At 39.4% G+C, this 22,280-nt stretch overlaps 2 protein-coding genes across 2 annotated transcripts in view; both read left to right on the top strand.

Annotated features, from left to right (window-relative positions):
* Window positions 1-523: 523 nt before the first annotated feature.
* LOC131440213 (prion-like-(Q/N-rich) domain-bearing protein 25) overlaps window positions 524-22,280 on the top strand; it is a 60,173-nt gene continuing 38,416 nt past the window's right edge. Inside the window, exon 1 of the mRNA XM_058611293.1 lies at window positions 524-887. The gene's annotated coding sequence lies outside the window, so the exon portion shown is untranslated. The remainder of the gene's footprint in view (window positions 888-22,280) is intronic.
* On the top strand, window positions 11,869-16,804 carry LOC131440210 (uncharacterized protein K02A2.6-like). Its single transcript, XM_058611289.1, has one exon. It carries the CDS (start codon window positions 12,178-12,180, stop codon window positions 16,597-16,599), a length of 4,422 nt encoding a protein of 1,473 aa, XP_058467272.1. The 5' UTR covers window positions 11,869-12,177; the 3' UTR covers window positions 16,600-16,804.

Raw genomic sequence — 22,280 nt, 5'->3', positions numbered from 1 at the left:
GTGACACGCTTTTGTATTGCCCGACCAACCCATTCCGTTTTATTTACTGCCATATGGGTAAGCAAAACTATGCTAGATGTGTAACATGGTGGGAAAGATTAGGACGAATCGGACGGGTTGGGCAAGGAATCGGAAGTAATGGTACACCAAATAGAGAATCGATGAACTAACGAGAGAGTAAATAAATTATTTTTTGCTTCGTTTACACTCGGAAAGTGGTACGAATTTCTATGAGAGTTTTTGATGGCAGAAGAGAGCCGGAATCGGTCGCTATTTCGATAGCTACATAGTTGTTATAAAAGGTACTATGCATGTTATGACTGCAGAAGATAAAAACTTTGTTAAGTATTACTAAGACTGTACCGACGTTTGCAGAGCTTTTTATGCCCGAGCTTTTTCAAAGAGTATACGGTCGGTTACGGTCGTTTGGTAAGTTGGACCGAAAATCGCGATTTTCGTTCGCCTCTCCATAAATAGACGAAGACAGTGTTATGTGGACTACTCTTTTTTCTATGATACCCCGATGGATCATCGGTACGGGAGTAATTGCAACGTCATAGTTTGGAAGTAGTTTAGAAGGAAGAGTTGTAGCGGGCTAGAATATTCAGTTTACCTTGCATTTCTACTCAAAATGTTGCAATAAATTGACGGGTGTGTGATCAAAATTGGAAAATACGTTTAAAATGGCAATGATAGAATACTTAATTCGGAGACAGTGACAAACGGTTTTTGAAAAAAGTAATAATGGTTAGACTTTAAATTTTAAGTTCTAGTTTTATACAATCCGTTTTTAAGTTGAGTTATTTGGATATTTGTTGGCATATAAATAAGCTCCTCAATTGTACAGCTCACTTGAACATATCATCGTGATCTTCATAGTGACGCAGGTGAGTTTACAGTAAATAATATTAGAGTTGTAATAAAGGTTGTCTGGATTTGAATGCAAAATTTTGATGATATTTATTTTGGTATATGTTTAAATTTAGCTAGGTATATGATTGTGCTCTTAGAGAAGAAGTTACAAATCTAAAAGTAGCTGTACGAGTATTTCTAACAATATCTCTATAAAACATGAGTTAATGAGTTATGTTCTTATTGCGTTTGATGTATAATTTCACCAATGATTTGTGTAATGTCCCGAGGAAGAAAGGAACGAAAACTCTAGTGTCAAGCGTTATGAATACTAAAGCTGGTTGTGGCAATGCTAAGAATCATTCATCCCTTGATTCTAACTGTTGACGTGACTACGTCTGTGCGATTCAAAATTAGTCGTGCCAAAAAGTGTTGAATGTTTTCTGTTTTACTAAACGAAATAACATAATATTGCTCCATTCATAATTAATCAAATTAAATATTAACTTATATGTGATTCTCAAGTACGGATGACAATTACAAGGTGGTGAGCAGTTAGTAGATAGGTCGTTTTCAGGGGCGGTAAGTTCCAAAAAAAAGGGAGAGGGGGGCAAATAAAATGATCATTTTATTTGCCACAAAATACATCTTCATAAAGCAAACTATTCCAGTGGAGTGATTATTAAAATTTGAAGAAACACGAAACAATGGGCCGTATGAATAAAATGTAGTGAAGTCTGATGTTTGTAGTATCATCTCAAGAACAAAGTCCATAGAGTAAAATGCAGTTTGATGCATAAAAACAATTTCTACTGTAGTAATCTTTACTTTCGAATTTGATGATGGTATTTAAACAGGAATTTACAAAATATACAAAAAATTTTTATACAAAATATTTTCAAATATTCTAGTGGCCCTTAAATAAAATTTTTGGAGGGGCAAAAAGTTCCTTGCACCCCCATAGTTGTCGCACCTGACGGTTTTATTAGATGGAAATAAATGGTATAGATGATAGAGTTTTGATTTTCGTTCTATTTCGCAAAATTATCACAAAATCGGAAAGAATGAAATGGCTCGTCGTTACTAGGTTTTACTCGAATATGACATAACCTCATAAAAAGAGCTGGATGTATCTTGTTAGACCGTGTTTTATTAACATGCTCAATATAATTCAAATGCGATAGATTGAAAATTTAAACGAACCACCGATTGGCTTTTCGAGCAAGGATAATTTACAAGTAACCATATGCATTATATCATTGCACATTTACAACTCTATTTTTACATTGTTAATGTATAATTACACTAATCCTACATACTTCAAAGCAATGTGCATTAAATTTGCATTCAAAACGTACATGAGCATTATTTTACAACCTTCCGCCGTGCTATATATCGACATTCAATGCTATATTTTGGAGCAACGAAACTTTAATAATAACTATAAGAGTAATAATCCTATAAGAGTTTAATAATCGCCCTTTTTAGCTTTATAATAGCATTGTAAAAACATGTGCAACTCCGTTGCATTTAATCAAATTTTACGCGAATTTTTAAAGCTTAATTAATGTAAAGTTATAATGCGTCGTGGTTATTTGGGTTGTTATTGACTTTAGAAAGAGCAGTACATATTCGAACTACAGTGAGTAAATTTGAAACCATGTTTGTCAAAATCTATCCACTTTGGTAGGCCTTACGAGACATCGAACTAAAGTACACCTATACAAAAGGAGTCCACAAACTACTCTTTTTACAAGTAACCATTACGCATCAGTTATGAATGGACGACTTTCCAATGGATGAAGGCGCGACTAGTTTATGGACTGAGAAGAGACCGTCTCTCCCCCAAGGAAAAGATCATTAAGAAGGCCCAGCAAAAGACAAATTTGTAATGATTTCCTTTATACATGAATTAAAAATACCTTCTATTTTAATTTCTTCATTCCCCCGACGAAAGACCATTATGGCTAAGACCGGCGTTAAAGAAATCAAAAACTAACTAACTAACGGATTTATCGTGCTATGAAATTCTTCAATTTGTAATGTGATATAGGTACATTGGATTGCGATTCTACTTGACTTTGTTATGATTTAAGTTGGATTCAATCATTCAATTTTTTTGTAAGCGACTGATTATCAATCGAAAATTTATACACATGGTCAAAAGCCTTGTATCTTTACAGATCAGAGATTTCGAGATAGATTTGGATGATCAGAGGTGAAAAAAATATAGGATTAGTGGACTTGAAATGGGATTGTTCATAATAAATCCCCCAAATACATTTTTTTATTTAAAAGATATTTTTATTCAGGCCTATTTGCGTACAAACTTTACGTGGCCGATTGAGCCGATTTTTTAAATAATTTTTTTTTGAGTTGGATCTCGTTGTCACCCTTTTTCTAGGGGGAGAGGGGCTTCCATTTCTCTCCTGCAAGGATTGAGGGGCAGTTTGTTTGCGGTTCGTCTCGTCATCCATTGCCGCATCGATGGTATTGTTGTCGATTTCAGTCTTCTTTTCGTTGCTAGTTGCTGTAGATGCACCTTGTTGTACATTGGTTGCAGTTGCTGGTTGGTTGGAGAGTAAGTTGGTAACTGCAGCTGGTGTACTTTGTTCTATAGGGGATGATGATGGTTTCGTTGAAGGAGATGCTTCATTGTTGTTGGTGGCTGTCACAGGTGTACTGGGGTTGCTTAGGGTTGGTGTGAAGGAAGCGCCGTTGTCCTTTGGTGTAGTTGTCTCCTTGTCCAGTTTATCACATGGCTTACCGTAGTGAACAGCTTTTTGGCAATATTGACATGTGACCATCTGATTGTCATAGGTAACAAGTGATATGCACGGGATTCTTGTATCTTGACCGAAAGTCACATAAGAATGTATACCGGGGAAAAATTCTTCCACTTTTCTTTTTCGATGGAGAAAATCTCTCCGTATTGGGACATAGTTTTGGGAATATAAGAATCGTTGACGCTTGAGGGAAGACCATACACACGCACTTCTATAGCACTATCTTCCATATATACTGGAATATTGTATTTGATATTTTCATGCTCCACATAGTGTACATTATTATTGTCTTTAGCGAATTGAATTGCATCCAACTCTTTATAGAACTGGATATAAACAACATTATTTATCTTATTGCATTGAAGTTAATGCACACGTTTAATGTCAAGATGCATTTGCTCCTTAAGCAAACCTTCAAGTTCTCGTATCGAAGGTCGAATTTTGCATTGCCTGAAGTCAACAACAATTGTATTCTTTCGTGTCGGCGGTAGCTTTTGTTCGTTTGGTTCACTCATTTCGAGATCGTTCTATTGTTCACTACACAATACTGTACTTGGTTTCTTCTGTCCCGAACGTAAGCGGTTTTGTTTTATCGACTGACTTGGATGAGATGTGAAAGCGAACTGAACTGATCCTAATACATTTGTACACCGATAAGCAAATGGAAAGCGACTTTATGTGCCAGATGATGGGAACTCACATATAGTTCTAACTGAGCTAAATTCTCATTTTCACATTATATGATATTCTAATATATTTCCACTATTGGAAATGCCAATGAAAATTACATGGTGTATCAATATCATGTCAAACATATAAGAAAATCATATAAAACATTAAAAAAAATTTAAAGTTATTTTCATAAAGATTTCATATAGCGAATGGAATTTCCAGACTCAATAAAATTTATTAGCACCCCCTATAACAACTATTAGATAATCACACAACACATATTTGGACAATTTTTAGAGTGCATATTCTATTCAATCAGAATTTATATAGATAGATTCATGTAAAACATATGGCTTGTTGTATAACATTTATAAATAGCCTTTAATGCAGGCCATTATAGTTCCATATACCAGTAATATATAGATCAAATGATTACTATTGAATTAAACAATGAGCTTATTATATTAAGAATAATCAAAAGCTGCAATAAAGGATAGTTGCATTATTATAAAAGCTTTGTTATTTATTTTTATCATTTAATAATAATTTCGTTTTTACACTTACGTTTATCGGTGATTTTCTGTTATCGCGCTGTTCTTTCAGGATTCGAGCTTTACTACTGGTGAACAGAGCTGCAAATTGTCATTCATGTCAAATGACCTTGACAGACTGACTACAATCATCGTCAACTGTAATCGGTACGGTCAAAGTGTCTGTCAAATGAGATACTCAATAGTTCAATGACCAAGTAGAAGTATACTCAGTCAAAGACAGGTGACGCATTTTGTTCTCTCTCTCATTCTCCTATTCCCTGTTGAAGTAAAAAAATCCATGAGAGTACTAACATAAACATAAATTGATAAAGTTAAGTGTTCTTTGTAAAAAGTCATTGGATTTCGGAGTTTATTGGTGTACATGAGTTTAATTCAATGTTTATGCTGCTTGATTAATATTTAGTCACATCGTAATCAAGCAGTGACAGGAGAAATGAAGATAATATCAATCGCATCGGCAATCAATTAGCGTCCTGGTGAGCATAATATCAAGAGAATCTAAGTTATGGCAGATCGGCTCTCAGACACTCAATATATGATGATTGGTAGAGCCTGGTTGGCAGCAGTCCAGTGACATAAACTTTCCAATCTTCGTCGTGCAAAGTTTTTGTTGATAGTGACATTTAGCAGCTCTGCTGGTGAATCCCTGGAAGCACTTTCTGATATTAACTGTAAAGAAGTGTGACCCCAAAGATATTAAATAAAAAATAAATCATTTTACTAGTCAGTAATGAAAAAAAAAATGAAACAAACCTTACTATTTCATGATTCGTAAATATATCCTTAATGGGAGTTGAAAGAGCTAAAGTGTCTGCGATTATAAATTGCTTTATGATGCAGAAATCCCAGGTGAACTGCCTGAAGCAGCTGATGAATATCGAGGCCTCACCACATACATTATGAAATGGGATAGTTCTATCGAGATTTCATATAAATTGTATGTGAAATTCTTATCGATTCATTATTGTTACACTCATTTAGACTTCATGTACATTCTTAATAAAAAATATAAATTTCCATATGGCTTCAATGAGTTATACGATGCATACGATTCATATGACGAATCTAATGAATATAAAAAAAGATTTTTATTTCAGTGTAAAATACAGGGTTGCGCAAAGGAACCTGATATATATTATGCTTTGGTTACGCTGGAACTATTAGATATTCTTTCATTTTCATTTAATAAACGGAAAATACCACATACATTTGCTTGGTAGATACATCAATAGCTTCGATGCTTAGTAGCTAATAGTCAACAAGATTTCTCGGGAACTCCGTTCTGAGGCTCATGAAACAATCTTTATTCAAGAGCACAAGCATCAATCTTTATTCAAGAAGTACAATTGTAGGCCAACAAAACAAGCGTTATCGCTTTTATCTTTCATTTGTCTTCATTTTAAATCAATTCCAATTACGATTTTAAGACGATTTCAGGATTCGGAGAAATGACCCTTTCGGCGAAATGGTTTTCGGCGAAATGTCATTCGGCGAAATATCCCTTTCGGAGAAATGGCTTTCGGCGAAATAACCCTGATCCATAAATTCAACTTTTGCAGAAAAAATAAATTAAATATGGGTTTCTAAAATCAAAAGTAAGCAATAAGAATGTAAAAGTAAATTCGTTTCATAGTGGGATATTGTAATTATATAATAATAGCATTTATAATAAGATTATAAGAGATTAAATACAATTAATATGTTATCTTGGAACACAAGAATCTTATGACAAATAGAAAGTATGTATTTGATTTCCCACACGGCATTGATTTCCCTTATACTTTATTGTCCTTATTATCTGGACGAAGTTATCAAAATCAATCAATCGGGAACTGGAAAATTCTGCCATAAAATTGGAACAAAGCATGGACAATCGGCGAGATATTTTCATTCGGATTTCCATGTAGAAATCATAATGAAATCCTAAATAATACCAACTCCAGTGAAACAACCGATTCCGAATGAATTTCGCCTACAAAAACGGTTGATTCGGAAATCTGTCGGAATTGAGTTAGAAGATGCGGACTGGATTGTCAATTCGTCTTTTCTTATTCTTTTCCGATTTTGCACGTTTTCGTGCTGATTTTTTAGTTTATTTTTGTATAAAAACATTATATAACTGAATATATAAATTAAAAGTTTCAAGTTTTTCGGATATACAGAACTAGTAAATAACCAGATCTTCTTAGAAATCCAGAATAAACTATTGAAATTCGTTGGGAATTAACAAAAAGTTCTACCCTTCTCAATATCATCCATTCCTCTAGTTGGAGTGCAATAAAATGACGTAAGTCGCCTAACTTTTACACTAACACATTCACAAAATAAACGAACATTCAATGACATTTATTATGTCACTGTCAAACGGATTAATCGAACACCCAACTCTGGCGAAAAATCTAGCACTGAACCGATCAAGTACTGAAAAATCATGCAGTCGAGTAAGAATTCATTGCTCATTCCGTCATTTCGATAATGTGGGTCTTTGCCAGACATACACATCAAATGAGACAACCGTATTCACCAAGATTTCACTACATCGGTTCTGAAGGAGACATGACTGCCAGTCGTCTGCAATACTGCTAAAAGCCAAAGTGTGCGTTCTCTATCTTATTGCTCTCGTGTGTTTTCGTTTTTGTGAAGGGAAATAATTTCGGATAGCAAATGAAAAAAAATTATTGTTCATCTAAGCATTTTTTTGTAATGCTGGCATCAATAAAACATTCCAGCATTTTTATTATCAACCAATATAGTGTTCACAGATTTTGCACTTGCACTGAATTTTGGTTCGAAAACAGATTATTGAATGACCTGGCATCCTTGGATCGCGGACATTGTTCACACTGATAAAAGTTTGCACGGTTGATTTATATGTAAACAGCACTTCAATTCAATATGCTTTACCCCACTTGTGCGCAGCGGGCAGATTTCCCCCCAGGCGGCTGGCTATGTTTGCCAACCATTTTTGCCGGAATTCTGCCAGAATTCCGGCAAAAGTCTGGCAACAATGAAACAACCGTTTCCGGTAGAGAATTTCGCCTAGCGGTTATTAACGGTTATGTTTCTGTCAGATTCTTGCCATATAAGATTGGCAGAACCGTTTTGAATCGGTTCTACATTTTTAGCATCTTGATTTTATTTTTTCAATAAAAAAGTACATATTCAAGGCAACAGGCTATTACCCATCATATATGCTAATTATGGAAAATGTTACTGCCAATAACATTGCTTTTCCACTACCAAACATATCCACATTTAAATCTCATTTACCTCGTCTCATGATTCATTTTTGTATGTACATACGGGATTGACGAATATCAAATGAAGTCGAAAAAAAGTACGGGTGTGTAATGTCAGAGACATAACTGGATGTCGTGGATACGAATATGACACGCTTTATTTATGCTTCCGAATTCGAACTGATAGTTCATCGATTGTTTGAATTGTGCAACTTTCCCCTCTTTCATTACTAGAAATTTAAACGATGCGCTTAGACTAAATTACAGATTAGTTACATTCAACATTCTGAAACGCAATTAAATATTATGAAATGAGCAGTATAGTTCTTTATAATAAAAAAATAGTGACGATTTGAGTTAGTTCAGCACGCAGACTAAATTCTAAACCCATATTCCAGAACTAAGCTCTAAAACATGAAGACGATTTTTCGCCATGACTACCAGAATGGGTTTTATAGAGTACAGTAAAGTAAATTTCCGCATAATTCTTTAGGAGTATTATTATGGTTCTAAAAAGAACCGAATAGAAGACGTCTGGAATAAAGAACTGGATCCTGAGTTCAAGAACTAAATTTAGAACTAATAACAGACTCAGAATCCAGTTTCAATTCTTGAATTGCAATTTCGAAACTCAAATTAGTTCCGGAATACAGTTCCAGAATCCAGTTTCAGCACGCAGGCTCTGAATTCTAAACCTATATTGCGGAACTAAAATCTGAAAATTGAACTTCTCGTTACGACTACCGAAAACCAAATGATGGCAGGTGCTCTCTCCGTCGCTGCTGGTTGATGGTTTAACTCTCGCGATGGCAGTCTGCTCGCCTTGAAGGCCAGCAAGCGAATGAAAGTTGCTACCTGAGCGTTTGAGGTTTTAACCACGCAGAAGGCGCTCTTTCTGTCGCTGCTGGTTGATGGTTTAACTCTCGCGATGGCAGTCTGCTCGCCTTGAAGGCCAGCAAGCGAATGAAAGTTGCTACCTGGGCGTTTGAGGTTTTAACCACGCAGAAGGCGCTCTCTCCGTCGCTGCTGGTTGATGGTTTAACTCTCGCGATGGCAGTCTGCTCGCCTTGAAGGCCAGCAAGCGAATGAAAGTTGCTACCTGAGCGTTTGAGGTTTTAACAACGCAGAAGGCGCTCTCTTCGTCGCTGCTGGTTGATGGTTTAACTCTCGCGATGGCAGTCTGCTCGCCTTGAAGGCCAGCAAGCGAATGAAAGTTGCTACCTGAGCGTTTGAGGTTTTAACCACGCAGAAGGCGCTCTTTCCGTCGCTGCTGGTTGATGGTTTAACTCTCGCGATGGCAGTCTGCTCGCCTTGGAGGCCAGCAAGCGAATGAAAGTTGCTACCTGAGCGATTGAAGTTTTAACCACGCAGAAGGCGCTCTCTTCGTCGCTGCTGGTGATGATGATGATGATGGTCCCACCTCATACCCCTACAAAGGTGTGAGCAGAACGAGTTATCTAAATGATAATTAATATTTTTGCACATATCTTAACCAGTAAACAAAAGAAAACGATCTGATTAATCTAGCAGGTATAGATTCTTCTTCAAAAGAACGACTGACCACAAAATAACATTCAAATATCTCGGATTTACTATCCAGGGTTAATCAAGAAAATTTCCAACCCGGGAAGATCCTTGATCACATCAGGAATCGAACCCGATATCTTTACCAGTATCAGACAGTAATTCACCTGGCCCCTCCCGCCGGACCAGTTCATCGCTACACACATCAGCTACGATGGAGTAACGAGACTGCGGATGAGCAGAGCCAAGCCCAATTCCATCAACAACTGTCGATCCCAATTAGTTTCCCGGATCTATTCCTTAAATAATTATCCAACCTTGCGATCAAGGTCAAGAGCAAACTTAACACACTGAATGCTAAAGCTCTTCGGCCAGTCCTGTTCGCTTTCCAAATAGTCACTACCTGCTTCGCGCGCGAGGCTCAAACGTTTGTAGACTGCTCATTATTTTTAACTCTCAAACAAACTAAAAATCCATCATCATCATACCGAACATAGTAACTTAATACGTCTCACAATAATATATATAAACAAAAAAAAATACAATCTTCGTAATACGTAAAAAAATAAAAAATCTAAAAAAATTGAACTAACTAAATATTTGCTTACAAAGCGGACTTTATGTGTGAAATACATAACTTTTTGAACTCCACCAATGAGGCCGCGCGTTTGATCTCTCTTGGCATCGAATTGAAAAAACTTATTCCCTTGTACAACAATGAGTTTTGCGATCTGGCTAACAAAAAGCTTGGTGTTCTAGCATCAGACGCGTTTCTAGTATTGTACCTATGCAAATCAGTTCCTCTTTCAACTCGATCACACAAATATCGAGGCAGCATGCCATTTAATATCTTGAAAATAAATACCATGGTTAAGTAGTAAATTCTCTGTTTCACTGAAAGCCATTGTAATGCGTTCAGTAGAAAATCTGAGGAGGTATATCTACTACATTTTAGAATTAATCGCATGATCTTATTTTGCAGTCGCTGTAATCTCAAGATTTGTGTGTTATTAGCAAGAAACAGAATGGATGGGCAAAAGTCAATGTGTGGTGAAATGACTGTTTTATACAAAAGAATCTTACTATGGGTCGTTAAGTCATTTTTCAAACGACATAATACACCATATTTTTTGGCAATCTTCTTGATGACGTTATTGATATGAGATTTGCATGTTAACTTTTCATCAATTATGACTCCAAGATACTTCATTTCTCTAACGCGATCAATAATTTCACCATCAATTTCCACATTGGCGTCATGACCGGTGCTGACAGAAGAAATAACCATATATTTAGTTTTCGCGACGTTTAGTTTCAGTTGCTTAAATTTTAACCATCGAACCAGCGAACTTAGATCCTCGTTTAAATGTGCAACAGCTTCATTGAAATCTCTAGCCGTAATGAACAGAACAGTATCATCAGCAAACAAATTTATATCACAGAAACGTAAGACTCGCTTCATATCATTAATATACATGATAAATAGAATAGGACCTAACACACTTCCCTGAGGCACACCAAGTGAATTGCCGAGGGAACTAGACATTACATCGTTAAAAACAGTCTTTTGAGATCTACCATATAAATAGTTTTCAAACCATTCATGTGCCATTCCCCCGATGCCAAAACGCCGCAATGTCTGCAACAATAAAGGTCTTGAAATTGTTTCAAAGGCTCTCTTCAGATCCAAGAACACAGCAAAAATACTCTCTTTGGCTTCGATTTTCTCCTTCCATTTTGCCAATACTAGGTTCAAAGCGGTTTCACAAGAGTGACCCTTACGATATCCCGATTGTTCCGGTATTAGCAAACTGTTAGAGTTCAAATAGTTAATCAGCTGATCTTTAACAACAAGTTCCAAATTTTTTTCCAGCGTGTGCAGCATGTTAATGGGACGGTACTCCTCGGCTTTATCCGTTCCAGTAACCTTGGGGATAGGAACAACCAGAGATTCTTTCCACACTTTTGGCACGTGCCCCGTGTACAACGATTCATTTACCAGATCCAATACCCAATCCAATCAATACCCGTCGATTTTCCCAAATTAAAACAAATATTTTTCAGTTGTTCAAAAGCGATTGGTTGAAATTCATCAAGTCTACAATAGTTATTCATCGGCTGTGTTATTTCAACAGGTTCACCTACCAATTCAATACTTTGATTGATCTGCTGAACACTATTTATGAAATAACTGTTGAACTTTTCAGATATAATTTGTTCTGTGTGTTCTTCTATGTTGGAGACGTGACCATCCCTACAACCCAATAGTAATTGCTGGGCTCACTGGTGGCAGCCCGACTGTCACTCAGTTGATGCACCGACCAGCATCCGGTCTATGTGTCAGCATCAGAATGTAATATGTAGTAGAATAAGGAACACGCGTTTTTACCTCTAACTGTGCGTCTATTAATAAAGTCAGTTTTTAATGTTTGGGTCGTGTTATATTCATTATCGGTCACCTCCGAACACACCCACAACAGTGGCGACGAGGATTTAAGTTAAATTGGCGATCAGAAGCTAATCTTTATCACCCACGAGGAAACGAGAAGCATGGCGGAATCTAACCTCAATCCGGAGCATCAGCAACCGGGAACCGGCTTACCTGGCGGTCCACAGCACCCGGGAATGCAGCAAAACCATCTGCGTCATCCAGCTCCATTTTTCAACGGTCCACCATCATCGCAACAATCAGCGAATACCAGCTCATCTTCTACAGAAACCACCTACCAGCTCTTTCAGCAGCTAATGCAGCAGCAGCAAGATTTCTTCCGGAGTATCATATCATCGATCAATGTTCAGGTCCCTCCAAACCCTGAAATGATTCTCGACTCGCTGGCGAACAACATCAAAGAGTTTCGCTACGATCCGGACGGAAACATAACCTTCGCTGCATGGTATGGCAGATACGACGATTTGTTCGAGCAAGATGCCGCACGGTTGGACGATGAAGCGAAAGTCCGCTTGCTCATGCGGAAACTAGGATCAGCAGAACACGAACGTTACGTGAGTTATATCTTGCCGAAATCGCCAAAAGATTACAAATTCAGCGATACAGTGGAAAAGCTGAAAATTCTTTTCGGCGCTGCTGAGTCTGTCATCAGTAAACGGTATCGGTGTCTACAGGTAACCAAACAACCGACCGACGATTATGTTACGTACGCTTGTCGAATCAATAAGACTTGTGTTGAATTCGAGCTGAGCAAGCTGTCCGAAGAGCAGTTTAAATGCTTAATGTTTGTTTGCGGGCTAAAGTCAGAGGGAGACGGCGAAATACGAACGCGGCTGCTGGCGAAAATCGAAGAACGTGATGACGTCACACTAGAGCATCTTTCGGAAGATTGTCAGCGATTGTTGTGCCTGAAACGGGACACGGCAATGATCGAGTCATCAGCATCAACGTCATCAGTGAATTTCATCAAGCGAAAACAGCAGTTTTCAAAACGTCAACATAAGCCACCAGTGGAGTCAGCCGGACCAGACAAGAGCAAACAAATACCCTCTACACCCTGCTGGTACTGCGGGGGAATGCACTTCGTTCGAGACTGCACTCATCGGAGCCACAGATGCAAGGACTGCGGCAACATCGGACATCGCGAGGGATATTGTTCCTCTGCCAAGCGAAATTTCAAGATCAGCCGAAACAGAAAGCACCCAGGATCGTTAAAAACAAAAACCGTAAGTCTCCGTATAAATACCGTCGATCAAAAGCGCCGTTTTGTTAAAATTGTACTGAACGGTGTGAAGGTGCGTCTACAGTTGGACACGGGGTCTGACGTTAGCATCGTATCGAAACGCTTGTGGGAGAAAATAGGTAAACCACCCACTGCACCAGTAAATGAGCTAGCCTCAACAGCGTCAGGCGACCGATTGCAGTTTCTGTTTAAGTTCAGCTGTCTAGTTTCTTTCAACGGTGAACAACATCACTGTCAGTTTTACGTGGTCGAAAACCCGCTTTATCTTTTCGGAATCGATTTGATGGAAGCATTCGGTCTCTTTTCATTGCCCATTAACATGTACTGCAACAACGTCAGTGTTCCTGCTATCACTTTGCAGTCACTCAAAGCGGCATACCCGAGTGTATTTAGAAACGAGTTAGGGTTGTGCACGAAAACAAAAGTGAAATTGGAACGGAAACCAGATGCAACTCCAGTTTTTCGTCCGAAACGTCCAGTGGCTTATGCAGTACACAGCACGGTTGACAACGAACTTGACCGACTGGAACGAGCAAAAATCATCACGCCGGTAGACTTTTCGGACTGGGCAGCACCCATCGTCGTTGTCAGAAAAACGAACGGGTCCATTCGCATTTGCGGGGATTACTCTACAGGTCTCAACAATGCACTGCAACCGCATCAGTACCCGTTACCGCTACCGGAGGAGATTTTCAACAAGTTGGCTAATTGTACTGTATTTAGCCGAATCGACCTGTCGGATGCGTTCCTGCAAGTAGAGGTTGACGAAAGTAGTCGTGATTTACTAACCATCAACACCCATCGTGGACTCTACCGGTACAATCGTCTGCCACCGGGAGTCAAAACAGCACCGGGAGCTTTCCAGCAACTTATCGATACAATGCTGGCAGGTCTTTCTCATACGTGTGGTTATTTGGATGACGTCGTCGTTGGTGGTGTCACTACTGAGACACACTGGGAAAACCTTCGCGCAGTGTTTCAAAGAATCAGCGAGTTTGGATTTACCATTCGAGTGGAAAAGTGCATCTTCGCTCAGCCTCAAATCAAATATGTAGGTCATCTACTTGACCGCAATGGTCTTCGCCCAGATCCAGCAAAAGTTCAAGCCATTAACGAAATGCCACCGCCCACTGATGTATCTGGTGTTCGGTCCTTCCTTGGAGCAATAAATTACTACGGAAAATTTGTTCCTCGTATGCGCTGTCTGCGGTATCCTCTTGATGAGCTGCTCAAAGCGGATGCGAAATTCAAGTGGACAGCAGAATGCCAGGCGGCATTCATCAAATTTAAGGAGTTACTGAAATCTGACCTACTGTTGACACACTACAACCCTGCACTTGATATAGTGGTGTCGGCAGATGCGTCGTCTATTGGTGTTGGTGCTACTTTGTCACACAAATTTCCGGACGGCACTCTCAAAGTTGTATACCACGCTTCCAGAGCATTGACAGCGGCAGAGAAAAACTACAGTCAGCCCGATCGTGAAGGACTTGCGATAATTTTTGCGGTGACCAAGTTTCATAAAATGCTGTTTGGTCGTCGCTTTCATCTTCAGACAGATCACGAGCCGTTGCTGAGAATCTTCGGTTCAAGGAAAGGGATTCCTGTTTACACATCGAACCGATTACAACGTTGGGCTCTTACGCTGTTGCTTTATGAGTTCACCATCGAGCACGTCCCGACAGCGAAATTCGGCAATGCTGACATACTTTCCCGTCTGATCAGCCAGCACGTCAGGCCTGAGGAAGATTATGTGATTGCTTCGGTCTCTCTGGAAAATGACTTAAGGTCAGTTACACAAGATGCATTAACCGTTCTTCCTTTAAGTTTTAGGATCGTAAAACAGTCTACACAGTCCGATCCTATTACCAAGGCAGTTTATCGTTACCTCCTTGATGGGTGGCCTAAAACCGTTACCGATGCAGAGCTCAAACGGTTTTATGCTCGACGTGAATCCCTTACCACGGTACAAGGCTGCATACTATTCGGCGATCGACTGGTTATACCATCGCCCCATCGCAAGCGTAGTCTTCATCAACTTCATCGTGGCCACCCTGGAATTCAGCGAATGAAGGCGATTGCCAGGTCTTATGTTTATTGGCCAACTCTCGACAGCGACATTGTTGATTTCGTCAAATCCTGCCGTCAATGTGCGATGGCTGCGAAAACACCACCGAAGTCAGCGCCGTTGTCATGGCCTAAATCAACAAAACCGTGGCAGCGCGTTCACCTTGATTATGCTGGACCGATCGACGGGGAATACTACCTGGTTGTCGTAGACTCTTTCTCGAAATGGCCTGAAATTGTGCAGACGAGAAGTATCACTACAGCCGCCACAGTGAAAATCCTCAGAGATCTGTTCGCTCGCTTGGGAATGCCAGAGACGCTGGTGAGTGATAATGGATCCCAATTCACCAGTGCAGAGTTTCAATCGTACTGTACGAACAACGGCATCGAGCATCTTACAACAGCACCATTCCACCCTCAATCGAACGGTCAAGCCGAGCGATTCGTGGATACGTTTAAACGATCGATTAAAAAGATTAAGGAGGGGAGAGCGACAATGTGTGATGCTCTCAGTACATTTCTTCAGACTTACCGGAGTACACCTTGTTTTTCATCTCCAGACGGCAAATCACCAGCAGAAGTTTTGTTCGGTCGTCCGATTCGTACTAGTTTGGATCTGCTCCGTCCACCATCCGATAGTGTGCATTTGGAACAATCGAGTGAAACTCATCCCTTAAAGCGACAATTCATCGTTAAGGATACGGTGTATGCAAAAGTATTCGTCAAGAACCAATGGCACTGGGTTTCTGGAACAGTTTTGGAACGTGTAGGTCGTGCAATGTACAACGTTCGGCTCGAGAATGGTAAGCTTATTCGGTCCCACATTAATCAGCTTCGAGATCGTACTGATTCTGAGAGTCGCAGAGTACCAGCATTGACAGATAGAACGAAACTTCCTCTCAGCATTCTACTCGATGCTTGGAACCTTCCGGCTCGTTGCACACCAGATCCATTAGCACATTCAACACCAGTAGCACCCATTCCAAGCTGCTCTAGTTCGAGACAGTCGTCAGTACCGAATACCTTGTTGAGAAGGCCCACATTGTCATCGGAGTCTTCGTTGTCAGCATCGTCTTCGTCATCTTCGACAACGCCAAATTCAACATCAGAATTTCAGTCTGCTAATGAAGCCGACTCAGCTGTACAGGTTCCTCGCCGCTCTTCGCGTGTACGAAGAGCTCCGCAATGGTTCGATCCCTATCAGCTGTATTAGAAGGGGAGATGTTGGAGACGTGACCATCCCTACAACCCAATAGTAATTGCTGGGCTCACTGGTGGCAGCCCGACTGTCACTCAGTTGATGCACCGACCAGCATCCGGTCTATGTGTCAGCATCAGAATGTAATATGTAGTAGAATAAGGAACACGCGTTTTTACCTCTAACTGTGCGTCTATTAATAAAGTCAGTTTTTAATGTTTGGGTCGTGTTATATTCATTATCGGTCACCTCCGAACACACCCACAACATTCTATACCGTCAAAAGTTATACTTTTCGATGCACTATGTGTAGGCTTGATAAGCTGTTTGAGAATTTTCCATAACTCTCTACTGTTTTGTTGATTTTGATCGATTCTCCTCTGTATGTATTCATATCTAGTCTTCTTCAGTGCCCGTGAATAAATATTTCGTGCTTGTGTATATCTACTCCAGTGACTATCATTGTTAGTTCTACAGAATCTCTTGTACTGTTTATCCCTCTCCCGTTTTAACCGTAAGAGGTCTATTGAGTACCAACTACTCGAGCTGTTCAAACTAACATACTTTTCAATTACTAATTCATTAGTACACTTTTTCAGTATGTCAGTAAGAATAGATGCCCTGTGATCCAAATTTCCAGTCAACTGTGTACAACCCAAGCTTCTTGATACAAGTCGAGATATGGTTTGCTTTGAATAGTTTTTCCAACTCTTGATTTTCACCGTATCTTCCTCATTTCTAGAGCTACTCGTTACGGAAATTGCAATTGTTTCATGATCTGAAATCTTGCAATCGGATTCCGCATTTGAATAAACACCGTCGAAATTGGAATACACGTGATCTATCAATGTTTTACTGTATCTCGAAATTCTTGTAAATTCATTCACAGTTTGCCTCAAATTGAAGAATTCTGCTAACTGTTTCAATTGATTCGAACCTTGATCACTGAGCCAATCAATATTAAAATCTCCAGTAATAATATTTAGTTTACCAAAATCGACGAAATTCTCCCACCAGTTTTCTAGAATTTCCAGAAACTGGCGGTCGCTTGAACTTGGAGAGTGGTAAACGACTCCATAATTTCCCATCTGCATGCCTCTTTCAACTGATATACCCAAGAACCAATTATTTCCAACTGCTTCGTTTGATTGAATGCTGAATTTAATTGTTTCTCTGGCGTAAATTGCAACTCCACCCGTGTGCCTGGAATGGGACAAACAAAAAGCAACAGTGTAACCCGGAACACTGAACTGATCGAAAGCGTCAGAATCAACAATATGTGTCTCTGAGAGCAAAACTAATGAAGGATGTCTATCCTCTATAAGATGACGCATTGCGACATAATTAGAAGACAAACCGGCTATGTTCAAATACAAAATATCTGAATGCCTCCCATCGATTAGTTGCTATTCCATTGACATAATGTTGTTCTTTTTCGTTTCAAGCAACCTCAGATATACAGGACACTGCTTACTAAATGCTGGATGGTGAATGTCTAAATTCAATTTCCTTTCTTTGTTCATTTTCAGACAATTAACGCATTTGAATTCAGTTGAAGAACACTCAGATGTTCTATGTGCGGAATTACATTTGGAACAATTTTCACTGTTTAAACATTCGGTGCTCTTGTGACCAAACTCACCACACCTGAAACAGCGCAATACGTTGAACGACTCGAAAACCGAACACCTATCCCAGCCGACGCAAACCTTACCGGCGGCCATCAAACTAGAATAAGTATTTTTATCAACCTCAATTATAACACTGAATTTGTTATATTTGAAGCGTGGATTCTCAAAGTCAGCAACAACTTTTACATCTTCAATCGAAGTTTCCTGATTTTGACTTTTCAATAGGTCAATAAATACATCAGAGGAATATCGATCACTCATCCCAACTATTTTCAGTTTAGGTTTCCCGGGCTTGGGTATAACAGCATTGTATTCAGTACCTAAATTGCTTTCAATGTTTTCTTTCACTGACTGAATATCCTCTCCTGCTGCACACTCAACAATAATCGAGCCATCTTTACCATTTTTGAAATTACTAATTTTATGTGTTCTTGGATCCAACCTACCCTTCAGAAATTGTCTCGTGTCATCACTTGTTTGCGAAGACTCAATAGGTTTAATCATAATAACCGAGCGAGTCTCACGTTTTCTGTTACTTTTCGTTCTATTTCTAGCTAATTTACCAGAAAGAACATCCGCGTATGATTTTTTATTATTTTTATCAAAAACTTCGTCATTACTATCATTATCAACATTTTTATCATGTGGTTCATCATCAGTATTAGACATAATTTTTCTTTTGCGTCTGGGATTTCCATCTGACTCCGAATGAGTCTTTCTATCTGCAACAATTTTCTTTCTCTTCATTACGACCAATTCATTATCATTGCGCTGATTATTCTTAATCACGAAACTTTTCAAATCTCCCAACTTTTTGGCCACACTGTTTTCTAAACAGGCCATTTTGCTCTCCAGAGCATCATTGGAAGATCTGATCAGTCTCTCGATTCCACTCTCTATCGCGATATTAATATGTGCCTCGATACTCTCCCGCACAGCAGCAAACGAATCAGTGATGGATTTGAATTTCTCCATCTCCTTCTTCATATTACTAATGAGCGAAAGAACATCATCCTTTGGCATCATATTAGACACCGCGGCACCTTCCAAACAATCAGCACATTTAAACAAAAGCGCCGGTGTATCTGAAACCCAACCGGCCATGGCTCTCGTAAGCCCAGTACAGCGCTGGTGATAGCCATTCTCACAAACTGAACATGTTATTCTAATATCTGATATGGTTATTTTTTCCTTACACTTCACACATTCACCCATCATTCATGCACAAACCAAACCGGCCCGACACACAGCTGGGGGAGAAATTAAAGCAAAGTGAACCATGCAAAAACAATAGACAATGCATTCAATATACCACGGTACGACGCCGCTTTGTTTGAGCGACCGCCGCACGGCGATTACTGACACAATTTACAGCACAAAATAGAAGTATTTACAAAACACTTTCTACTTATCTGTTTAAAGCACAATTAGTCACTTGCTTAGTCGAAAAAATTTTCGCAAAAAGCCACCTATTTCACACAAAATTTATCACAATTTGACTCAGCACTAAAGACGCACAAGTTACCATGTTCGCCATTGGTTGATGGTTTAACTCTCGCGATGGCAGTCTGCTCGCCTTGAAGGCCAGCAAGCAAATGAAAGTTGCTACCTGAGCGTTTGAGGTTTTAACCACGCAGAAGGCGCTCTCTCCGTCGCTGCTGGTTGATGGTTTAACTCTCGCGATGGCAGTCTGCTCGCCTTGAAGGCCAGCAAGCGAATGAAAGTTGCTACCTGAGCGTTTGAGGTTTTAACCACGCAGAAGGCGCTCTCTTCGTCGCTGCTGGTTGATGGTTTAACTCTCGCGATGGCAGTCTGCTCGCCTTGAAGGCCAGCAAGCGAATGAAAGTTGTTACCTGAGCGTTTGAGGTTTTAACCACGCAGAAGGCTTTAACCACGCTCTCTCCGTCGCTGCTGGTTGATGGTTTAACTCTCGCGATAGCAGTCTGCTCGCCTTGAAGGCCAGCAAGCGAATGAAAGTTGCTACCTGAGCGTTTGAGGTTTTAACCACGCAGAAGGCGCTCTCTCCGTCGCTGCTGGTTGATGGTTTAACTCTCGCGATGGCAGTCTGCTCGCCTTGAAGGCCAGCAAGCGAATGAAAGTTGCTACCTGAGCGTTTGAGGTTTTAACCACGCAGAAGGCGCTCTCTTCGTCGCTGCTGGTTGATGGTTTAACTCTCGCGATGGCAGTCTGCTCGCTTTGAAGGCCAGCAAGCGAATGAAAGTTGTTACCTGAGCGTTTGAGGTTTTAACCACGCAGAAGGCGCTCTCTCCGTCGCTGCTGGTTGATGGTTTAACTCTCGCGATAGCAGTCTGCTCGCCTTGAAGGCCAGCAAGCGAATGAAAGTTGCTACCTGAGCGTTTGAGGTTTTAACCACGCAGAAGGCGCTCTCTCCGTCGCTGCTGGTTGAAGGTTTAACTCCCACGATGTCTGCTTCCATCGAACGCACGAAAAGAAATGATCGATTTTCACCACGGTTCCCCTTTTATTCGCATTCAGTTATAGATATGTGCCTGACTACCTCAAAATCGTCGTCCTTGCGCGAAAAACCCAAGCGAAAGTAAAGAGTTTTCCACATTATTTTGAAATTTTGAGAAAACTTAATTTTTGAGTTGTTTGTGGTTATCTCACACTGTTCAAAATATTATCCTAAATTCCTGATCATATTTTTGATGAAATGGTGAAAGAATTATGTTGCTACTATTAATACAAGTCGAGATATTCACGATTAAGTTCTGCCCATTCTTCCATATGGCTAATTTTGAAAAGGCACCCCATAGTAAAGTAAGTCGTATTCACGACAAAATAAAGAAAAAATGAAGAAGACAGAAATAAACAAATCACGCACGGCGAGATAATGACGCAATTTCGCTTGGATAATTTTGACAGCAGCCGGAATGCAGCCAGCCAAGCGGGACCATTTCATTACATAACCAAAACGATTTGTTTAAAGATTTCATGTGCAAATTCACTAAGATGCAAGATTAGATTATTTTTCACTTAGCTTCGATGTGTTTTTCATTTGAATGTGATGTGTTTTGCTGTTGAATCGAGCTACATGTGTTGAACACTTCATTTTCTAGTGGACAAATGCTTGTGCAAAACACTTGATTAGGCAAACTGTGTTTCAATTGAAATGTATGTGGAAAACAATGTGACATTCGTATGAAAATCATACAGAATCTAGAGGTAACGGTATATCTTATTATGTTATTATGCGTTTCAGATAAATGTAGCATAATTTCCATTAAATATCAACTGTTTTTCACTCATTTTATGAGTTAAGTGTATATTTTCATGAATTTCATGTGTTTTACAAGTAGTGATATAGTTCAAATGTTTTGCACATGATGTTAGCATGCAAATTATTTCCAGTGCACTTTTCGCACAGAGATGCCAGATTCACAGATTAATCTGTATTTCACAGATTTTCAATTTTCTGCACAGATTTAAAAATGACACAGATTTTTACAGATCTCTGAAATCGATCACAGACTGGCAATGAGTCCCAAAAAGTGTTCAATGTCCTAGGGAAAACTGAGAGAAAATGAATATCCGACAGAGCGGAAGTAGCAAGACCTTTTTTGCTCACCAAAATGATTCCGATCATCTTATTGTCATCATCTTACCGGAATGTCATAATTGAGTCACGGCTTGGCACGAGGTAGGAAGTTGCGAACACATAACCTTAATGTTCCGTGGGTTATTTCATCGGATGCAGTTTCGACGTAAGCTATTTCACCGAAAGTAGTAGCTTAATGAATTGTTTCATCGAATGGATCATTTCGCTAAACAGATTGTTTTAGTAATGTAACTAATTCAACACATTTGTTGTTTAGCTGAAAACAGACTAGGGTTTTTCATTAAAGTTATTAATTAACGATTCATCATTCCTCCTTTTGTACACAGATTTCTCGGAGCTTGTGGGCTTAGTTCGATGGTGCCTGGTTCGTTTTCAATTACCAGCTAGTTTATGAACCAAATGTATTTATTTGCTACTTGTATAACTCGAGTAAGCCGATTAGCGTGCATAAATTGCTTGTTGAATAATTGCACAAAAAACATAAA

The sequence above is a fragment of the Malaya genurostris genome, chromosome 1 (assembly GCF_030247185.1).
Source record: "Malaya genurostris strain Urasoe2022 chromosome 1, Malgen_1.1, whole genome shotgun sequence".
NCBI classification, from domain to species: Eukaryota; Metazoa; Arthropoda; class Insecta; order Diptera; family Culicidae; genus Malaya; species Malaya genurostris.
This window is presented reverse-complemented; position numbering and strand designations above follow the sequence as displayed.

Coding starts and splice junctions, on each gene's coding strand:
- LOC131440210 (XM_058611289.1), top strand. CDS start 12,178: ATGGCGGAATCTAACCTCAATCCGGAGCATCAGCAACCGGGAACCGGC.